Source organism: Scylla paramamosain, chromosome 3, assembly GCF_035594125.1.
Source record: "Scylla paramamosain isolate STU-SP2022 chromosome 3, ASM3559412v1, whole genome shotgun sequence".
NCBI lineage: Eukaryota > Metazoa > Arthropoda > Malacostraca > Decapoda > Portunidae > Scylla > Scylla paramamosain.
This window is the reverse complement of record NC_087153.1, coordinates 12,232,501-12,242,390: the sequence shown is the minus strand read 5'-3', so window position 1 is coordinate 12,242,390 and position 9,890 is coordinate 12,232,501. Positions and strand designations below refer to the sequence as shown.

General features: G+C 44.7%; 1 protein-coding gene across 1 annotated transcript in view; it reads right to left on the bottom strand.

Moving 5' to 3' along the window:
- Positions 1 to 1,585: 1,585 nt before the first annotated feature.
- The window catches only part of LOC135090356 (neuropilin and tolloid-like protein 2), a 194,856-nt gene continuing 186,551 nt past the window's right edge, over positions 1,586 to 9,890 (bottom strand). Inside the window, exons 8-10 of the mRNA XM_063987118.1 lie at positions 8,985 to 9,106; positions 5,720 to 5,863; positions 1,586 to 4,682 (exon numbers count right to left, since the gene is read on the bottom strand). Of these exons, the coding sequence (XP_063843188.1) occupies positions 4,044 to 4,682; positions 5,720 to 5,863; positions 8,985 to 9,106 (905 nt within the window). The 3' untranslated portion in view covers positions 1,586 to 4,043. The remainder of the gene's footprint in view (positions 4,683 to 5,719; positions 5,864 to 8,984; positions 9,107 to 9,890) is intronic.

Below are 9,890 nucleotides of genomic sequence, written 5' to 3'. Positions count from 1 at the left end.
TTACAGTGAACTAAGATTTCTGCGCTATGTACACGGGAGAAAAGGGAAGTCTTACGCTAAAAAGGGAGGGAAAATATAAACAATTCCTGGTCAAATCGTAACAAACACAAGAAGTCTGACTAATGCCGAGGATACATGGCAGACTGAACAACGGGGCCGACCTGGGGAGGGAAAAAAAAAAAAAAAAAAAAAAAAAAAAAAAAAAAAAAAAAAAAAAAAAAACTCAGTATACCAAGCAGTGATGAGGCCACGGTTTAGTTTGGCTGGAATAGAACGAAAAGACAATAAAGTAGTACCATGATGATTCCTCGAACGTCTTCATGGCCTTGGAAGAAAAAAAAAAAAAAAAAAAAAAAAAAAAAAAAAAAAAAAACGTAATACAGGGTTAAAAACTTCAAATAAAAATGGCCAAGATTGCAGATTAACCTTTTTAAAAGACAACCAACCTCAAAGCCACGCCAGTCATTACTTCTGAACATTCTGGGCGCCTTAGAACGTTCGCTGGGAAGGAATTTTGTTTCTTATTTTTTTTAACGCTGCGGGTGCTGTTCCTTGTTGCCGGGGAAAATTACAAGACGAAGCTGAGTTACGTGTGTGATCTAAACACCAATTAGGCTTGAAATGTTGAATGTTGTCCACCTTTCTCCCTCGTGTCGTGGAAGGAAGTCAAGGGACCTGGCAAACTTACTCCCACTGTGCTCTGCGTCTTCTCTCAGTCTTCAGGCGTCTGGTTTGGCACGAGTCTCGGTTGTCGGATTTTGTGAGAAGAGGACCAAAGATTGTGAGGAAACGGTAGACATAGTGGTAGTGAGTGTGGGGTGTTACTCGACTTATGATCATGACTACTATTCAAGAGCCTGAGAATTACAGGTATAAAGATGTACTTGAGTGGAGGTTCATTGCTATCCCTCACTGGACACTGCTTCTATATGAAAGAAAACCCGCGAATCTAAATATTTTTCCTGGTGTGTGTGTTGTAAGCAATTGCAGAGTTAAGTTGTCGTGGAGCCACGTATTTCTGATATTAGTTTGAGGTGTTGTTATTTACACGTTTATGTTTTGTATGTGTTTTAATTTTTATTATTATTATTATTTTTTTTTTGGGACTATTTTCTTAGATTTTTCTCCTATTTTTATTTTTGTCCTAGACCATAACCCCCTACTTCATGAAAAAAGTGCATAAGGGATTGGCCAAGAAAAGAAAAGAAAAAAAAAGTATCTCAACTAACCATTCCCAAACTACAGTTAACGAAATATAGACAATTTAGTTTTAGTTTGGTTGGGTGCGTTTATGGTGGAGGGATTTAAAGGTAATGAACACAAGTGGACATGTTTTTATAATTTTTCCCCTGCAAGGTTTGAGTGGTATCCTCAGCTTCACCGCTCCATCCCTCAGCTCGCTCGCTACCTTCCCCGGAAACAGTCAACACACACATGTTGGCCTAATGCTGTCGACATTTCCGCTTCGGGTTCCTCTCGTATCTCGCTACTTAACAAAGGGACAGGTATAAAATATTTCCAAGTCGCGTCTTTGGCACAATTACAACATCTATATTGATTGTCTGTTCGAAAACAAAACGTGAAGTCCTATGTACAGGTATATTTCAAGATGCTATGTACACAACTGGAGCCTCCTGCGTCACACCCTCCCGCGCCCCCGTCAAGTCCTCTGTACAGGCTGCTACTACACGATCATCTATCTCTTCCCGTCAGTGGATGAGAGGTTCGTGGTCTAGAGAGCCTTGTAGGGAGAATGCAAAGGCCCTAGCCACACACTCTCCACGTACTAAGCATCTCTTCACCTAAAGGAACAGTTTGTCCTCCCTCCTTTGGCAGCTACACACTCATCTCTTTCTGTCACGGTGGTTGAATGGTTGTTGGTCTAGAGTCCTGCAGGGGGAACGCAAGGGACCCAGCCACACACTCCCACGTACTAAGCCTCTCTCTGCCAAAGGGAATAATTTGTTTTCCCTCTCAGGACACTCTGGCACTTGTCTGCAGTGGCAAGGTGTACAAAGGCAAGGTACGCTCACTACAGCCACCCTCCACTCTCGTCCCGTGGGGTCTGTCTGTCACCTTGTGCAAGGGAAGTTCGCGAGAAAATCATACACTTGGTACATACAAGTGCATCCCCCAAAGACAACAGAAGGTCCTGAAACAATACGGTCCTTGGACTGAACCTAAACAGCAGTTGCTTGAAAAAAAAGAAAGAAAAAAAAAGAACAAACGTAATAATTAATCCATGACTCAAAATATCTCAACGGGTGGTGGAGTCACGTGCAGGCCAGTCAGCATGAGCGGCACGGGGCACGGGTCACGCCGCCTGTCTTTCGCTTGTCTTTCACCCACAGGAACGGGGAACTCAACACCGACGTCGTCTCCAAGTCTACCAAAAAACAACTACGAGTAACAATGATTAACCAACTACTAACGGTTCCTGAAGCATCTCCAAGCACCCGGCTGTCGGCAGCTCTCCTCTCACCTCATGTCTAAATAATGCCGACGCTGGAAGTTGGGTGCCAGGACAAAAAAATAGAGAACCTCCTTCATGAAGGTACAAACAATGAAAATGATGCAAAACAATGGATTTCCCCAAGACAGCCGGGGAAATACATAAACAACTCTGTGTGTGTATGTATTGATTATGAGGTATACATGGGGAAAATGTTGAGGGTGGGGTGAATGGGGTCGGTCTCTCTCTCTCTCTCTCTCTCTCTCTCTCTCTCTCTCTCTCTCTCTCTCTCTCCCTCTCTCTCTCTCTCTCTCTCTCTCAGGGGTCAAGCTGTATGGAATTGCAAGCTCCTCAACGTGACTCACTGCCTACTATAACTCATCCTTCCTGCCAGGAGAGGAGTCTCGGGGCGGGCCCAGGCAGGCAGGCGGCCCCAGAAGCAGCAGACCCATGGTGTGTGATACATAGTAGCACTCCTATGGGCGCTCTGTACACGGTGAAACATTAATGGTAGGTGGTTCATGGTTGTAAGCTCATGGTAGCAAACGCATGTCAGGTCTGTCTTACTATAACGGTATGGGAGGTGATCATAATTCTCATGGTTTGATGAGCCATGGAGGCAAACTCATGGCAGTCCTAATGGGTGAAAACATGGGAGCTTCCTCCCAACGGGTGATCCACAAAATGGGCAGTATGGTTATGGCAGCCACGGCAACACTGACACGTCCAGGGTGAGCCACGGTGGTGCGCAGCCGGTGGGTTCTCCGAGGCCGCCATCTGTGGGGGGTTGAGGGCACGGCGGTGGGGCAGGCGGGGCGGCAGGGAGGGCTGGCAGACTCCACCTCGTTGCTGCCTGCTGCCTGGTGTCTGGTGCCTGGTGCATGATGACTGGCTCAAGGTTCCCCTGGTACTGATGACTCAATGTCTTTTGCTTTTACCTGGGCATCCTCATTGTGTGAGTACTTTAATTTATCTATAACGTATTTAAACGCCAAGTACTGCGTGACTAGTGTTGGTTAGGGTCGTGAGGTGTTGTACTTAGGATGGTGTTGCTTCACATCAACGTTCGAGGCCCGTGTCATCCACCACACTCGAATTGGGACAAAGCAACACTGTAATGGACATCTTGACAGTGATATCAAGCCACTGCTATTGCTTCCAGACTCAGCGACACTGACACAAGCATACAAACTGTCTTGCCCAGTGAGAGGAAAGCCACAAATAACAGTTTCTCCATCAAAACATTCATTGTCAAACGCTGGCAGGCATTGTATGAGTAAGAATGGTGGTTGTGGGGGAGGTGGTCACTTTTCTTCCTCCTGTGTAACAGTGGGAGGTGGGAGGGGACGAGGTGCTCCGCTCGCCCACATACTGCCTCACCTGCCTCGCCTGCACCTCACCAGTGACGGGGCTTCACCAGCAGTTGTTCCCACGGCCACAGGAAGCCCATACATAGGCCGCTGCGAGTCATATGTGGGGGGAAAGTGATACCCGCGGATGGAAAGATTCAACATAACGCGTCAGACCCACGCACGGCCAGTTTCCAGCAGACGGGGGAGGAAATGCATGGGTTTCTGACCGCTGCCAAGACTCAGTGGGTGGCGAGGACATCGGGCGTGGTCTTAGGGGACTTAGTGGGCTCGTAGTGGCCCCGCTCCTTCATCTCAATCACCGCCTCCGCCCGGTAGCGCTGGCTGTACGTGTCTGAATGGTCCTCTACCTCGTATGGGTCGTTGTGGCGGGGCACTGGCGGCCGCCCGTAGGTGCCATAGTGATCTGGGGGCGCCACTGGTGACCTCCCGTAGTGAGTTCCTGGAGGAGGTGGCGGGGTAGGAACGGAGGGAGGAGGCCCGGAGCTGAGGAGCGGTAGTCCAGGGGGGCGTCTGTTTGGCGGGGGAGGGGGCGGGGGTGTCATGGGGAGCTGCGTCTGGCCGGAGTCTCGTTGCGTGATGAGCGAGTCCCTGGTTTGACACTCGCAATCTCGCATCTCAACACACGATTCTTCAAGGTCGTCTAACTCTTCCTCGTCCTCGTCGTCGTCGCCTTCACTCTCGCTCTCTGACTCGGGCCTGATGTGCGGGTGGCCGTTGCTCTTGGCGTCGGCGATGTACCACGGCCCGGCGTCGTTCATGGGCGGCCGGTGCGAGGTCTGAGGCGACGACGTGGCGGAGAGGCTTTGGCTTCGCTGACTGCGCTCCTCCAGCTGCTCCCGCGATCTCCGGATGTTTTCCTGCAGGAGACATAACAACGTAAGGAAGGTTTCAAGAAGCCATGAGCCCTACATGTGCCTCCCCTGTTTCCACTTCTACAGGAAAATAAGAACATAATAAGAGAAGCAGCAAGTCAGTCGTACACGTGCCAGTCCTTGTGCAAAACATGTCTTCCTACTTCCTATTTCCACTTCTATAAGAGTATGAGAAAATAAAGGAGAATATTAGAAAAAATACTGGAAAACAATGAAAAAAAGAAAAAGAAAAACAGAATAAGACCAATAGACAGACAAAATACAACACACGACAAAGTATTCAAGAAGGAGAATAACCATCGCCACGGGAGGTCTGAAGGAGCGCGTAACACAAGCCCTGCAGCCCGGGGAGGAAGGACGCCCTGGCTGCCGGATATTGGTCCTGTCGGTGCGGAGGCGGCGAGGGAGCGGCAGCCCACGCAGGGAGAGCCAGATCAAGGGATAATGCGAGGCAACAGACACATATTTGCCGGCACAGGAAGATGAAAGTGAAAGAGGAAAGTGTGAGGAGTGATACGAAACTACTGGAGGAGGAGGAGGAGGACACAAACAAACACAAAAGAAGAATAAACATGGGATGTTTGCGAGTACTATACTTATCTGCATAGTAAGGGACAAAGAGAGTTAGCGAAGATGAAGGCTCCAAACAGCACCAACACCACAAACAGCAACAACAACAACAACAACAACAACAACAACAACAACAACAACAACAACAACAACAACAACTACTACTACTACTACTACTACTACTACTACTACTATTACTACTACACCTGTCCTATGTTCCGTGATCCACCTGCTTCAATTTCCGTCACTGAACATCTCTATTGAACAGGAACCTTCAGTGTATTGAAGCAGCATTTGAAAACGAACACCCGCGAGGAGGAGGAAGATGAAGAAGAGGACGCATTCTTTACTCACCAAATGATAAAGGGAAGAAAAGAAGCGAGAAGGCAAGAACAGTGCTAAGAAATTAATGTAAAACTCGATACTTTCTTTAATCATCACAGGGTACGTACGTGGATCTGCCTGCCGTCTCGGATGAGCTTCCTGATGCAGTTGAAGCACATGGCGAAGCACATGCCGCCTAGCAGACTGCAGCCCAGCGTCAGGATGATGATGATGTGGTCTGAGTGGATGTTGAACCTGATGTTGTCCAGCACCTGTGGGGGAGACGGAAGCCTGTCACTGATGGATGTTTTTACTATAATCATCTATAGTTTATTTTTGGAGGAGTAAGTTTTGTACGACAGTCCCTTGAATAGTTATGTATCCTTAGAGTAAGACAATCTATTTTCTTTCCTGTTCTGTAAAAAAAAAAAAAAAAAAAAAAAAAATTCTGTACCCTTCAAAATAACCCGATCTATTTTTCTCTCGTGATTCTTTGTATAGTTTTACATCCCTAAAAAAAGGACAACTTATCTTTTTTCTACTATCCTATTTTCTCGCCAGTGTGCCCAACCAAGGTATCTTTTTAGTGCTCTGAATGTGAACAAGTGATGACAAAGATGACCACAACAGTGAAAGGGTCAAGTTAGTTATGTTAGTTACCATTGTCACTACCATTACTATTCCTACTACTACTATCAAGGTCAAAAGCATGATCATAGTGGCTTAATCCTCCTTCTCATCATTGTCAACGTTGGAGTTACTCTGATCAGCAGCAGCATTGCTACGAGTAAGTAAACACTTTGCTGTCCCATCAGGAAGATTTTCAAATGCCATGGAAATAATTAGTTCGGTTCTCGTTTTTTTTTTTCCGATGGTACATAATTTATCTATTTTTTGTTAATATGTCGCTAGAGTCATGAAAACAATCCTGAAAACCCAATTTACTTCTATTATTCTGTTAAAAATACTCTACATACGGTGTCGAAATGTTTCAGAATATGGATCTACGTAATATTGTCACTACAGTAATATCTTTCGACAAAACCCTGTTCGATCCATCATCACCACAACCAGCGTAAAAAAAAAAAAAAGTTTTACAACTCATAAAAAAAAAAAAAAAAAGAGGAAGCCATCTATTTTCAGTGTTTACGGGTCAACAGATGAAACGCGTCACAAACACTTCCCCTAACACACACACACACACACACACACACACACACACACACACACACACACACACACACACACACACACACACATCGCGACTCATCATAATCAAGCAGCGTGAACTGATTGATAGGCAACTGTTTGTAGCACGGGACTCAATGGCACGCAGCGATGTCACTTATTACGCACACACACTCAACCAATGCGTTACGTTTTCTCCCACACTCGCTCGTTTTCTCTTTGTTCCATCCACTGCATGACATTACCTGCCACTGTGACTCTTAAATTTTAGGAGAACCTGCACAAGAACGAATCATGTGTCGTGTTCCCATACTTATTTCTTCATTTCACTTCTTTCCATCCACCGCATCACATCACATATCCACGGCAATTCTTCAAGATGGAGGTGAACATTCTGAATCAATTATAATTAGGTTTCGTTTTTCTCCTTCCCTCCTTCCAATACAGAGCATTATATTACCTATCGCTCTAATTCTTGAAAGTGGACGAGAATGTGCTGAATTAGTTACATGCTTCATTTTTCATTCCTTCCCCCATCTCTTCTTCATCCCATCCGCTGTATCGCATCACCCAGCAGTGTTTCTTGATCCTTAAAATAAACTAGACGAGAACGTTCTGAACCAATTATATGTTTCACTTTTCCCCTCCCTCCGTAATTGCATCGATCACTGTGATTCTTGATTTTTACACTTCAAAATACATTAAAGGTGAGATACTCATTCTTTAACGTATCAAAACCTTATTCAAGTGATAGTTTAACAAGAGGTGGTGGAAATACAGGAATACAGTGAAGGTGAAGTCCTCGTTCTCAAATGTTTCTAAATCTTATCTAGACTAACTTTAACGCACTATTGATACTTGTATAGTTTATCAAGGATTCTGTATCATCAGTAGAAAAAAAAAAAAAACTCATGAGTCCAGCTAATCATCTTTGGCTTTTGAAAGTATTCCTGGCGAGAGAGGGCAAAGCTTTTTTAAGAATTCACATGACAGTTTTACTGGTATTAGGAAACAAGCAACTCTTTTAAAACGTGGTATGTAATTTCAGTTAATCAATTTTTGTTTTCCTGTCGATGTAGGGGTGAAAAGTTGAACAGAATTACGTGTGTATAAATACGTGGTATTCGTGAAACTATGGCAATATACGCTGCGTTCATTATACATATCAAACTCTCTCTCTCTCTCTCTCTCTCTCTCTCTGCTTTTCTCATCCCAACAATATCCAATCGAGCTCCAAGAGGAACAGGAAATGGAGAGTTCCGGCACAGTGTATTCCATAATTGAGGGTAAGTGCCGGGATCCTTTTGCAACACTTACCTCAGGTCAAATAAAACACAGGTATGATTTGACTATAGACAATACAGGTACTCTCTCTCTCTCTCTCTCTCTCTCTCTCTCTCTCTCTCTCTCTCTCTCTCTCTCTCTCTCTGATGATATGATTTTTTTATAGACAATTCAAGTGCTTTCTCTGTCTCTCTTTGTGTCTATCTATCTATCTGTCTATCTCTCTCTTGTGATGTGGTTTTACTAGAGACAATAAACGTGCTCTCTCTGTCTCTGCCTCTCTGTCTGTCTGTCTGTCTGTCTATCTTTCTCTTGTGATGTGGATTTACTAGAGACAATAAACGTGCTGTCTGTCTGTCTGTCTGTCTTTCTGTGTCTGGTAGCAATTTTTAGCATTAATAAATTTTAGAGCAGATTAGGAGAGAGAGAGAGAGAGAGAGAGAGAGAGAGAGAGAGAGAGAGAGAGAGAGAGAGAGAGAGAGAGAGAGAGAGAGAGAGAGAGAGAGAGAGAGAGAGAACCCTATAGTAATAACTTTGACCTTAAAGACCTCCACGAAATAAACGTAGAGTATTTATTTATTTATTTCCAGTATTTATTTTTTAAAGGAAATTAAGTACGATTTAAAATTAATGGCACTCTTTAATCTAGGCAGAAAGAAGGATCAAATAATCAGAATTTCCTCTCTCTCTCTCTCTCTCTCTCTCTCTCTCTCTCTCTCTCTCTCTCTAAAACACCTCTCCTCCTCCTTGTCGCCTTTGAGTCATCAGCTGATTCGAGGCAGTAAAAGGTTCTCTAATTAAAAGGAATGAGAGTGGAGGGAAGGGAACATTACCGCACACTGCTTGGGCTAGACGGGTTAAGTGGCGTGTCTCTTCCTTACTCTTATCATGTGCAGGGTAAAAAGGAAGGGCGGAGCTTACATTACAGTCCTCCTCGTCGTACTCGTTCCTGCAGTTCTTGATCCCGTTGCATCTAAGGGACTTGTGGATGCAGGTGGCGTCGTCGCAGTAAAACTCTCTGGAGGTGCACGGAGGAAGCCCCTCTGAAATGGATGTAGTGATCAGTTTTACTCTCCCACGTTCGATATTAGCTGACTTCCGTTTTGAGTGTGTGTGTGTGTGTGTGTGTGTGTGTGTGTGTGTGTGTGTGTGTGTGTGTGTGTGTGTGTGTGTGTGTGTGTGTGTGTGTGTATTTGGGTAGTTGTTGGTGTACAGTTCACATAGAAGGTTGATGCATGAATGTTTAACCCTTTGACTGGTAACTGGTACATCTTTCCTTAATCATTAATCACGCTGAGACATATTTACTTGTTCTACAGCCACCTACAATCTTTAAACTGGACAGAAATTGCAAAATCTATTCTTTTTAATCCCCTTCTTTCTTCATCTTGTAGATGCTTATAAAGACTTCATGCATTACTTCTGGTACTGTTAATCGTTTCGTATTGCAGTGAAAGGGTTAACTTAAGAGGAAATATGGGCATGGTGAAGTGTGGTGATGTAAATGTAATCTTTTTTTTTTTTTCACACCAAATGATCGTTTCCACCACGACTTTCATGGGGTCAAGTGTGTTTACTTTGTACTTAGAACTTGGAAAAAAAAAAAAAAAGAATATATAAAGAAAGTAGAACGGCTTACACACATTGTAATTTTCGTGTTCAGGTTTTCTACTGACGTACAAAATGCATCACCGTCACTCGTGCTGTGGCGGGCAGGCGGATCAGGCGAGGACCAGCCGCCACCACGAGTCACCGCTGAACCGCTTTTGTGGGTCGCGAGCTGGAGGGCGGCAGAGGACGGCAAGGTGACTAAACTGACCTTACCCA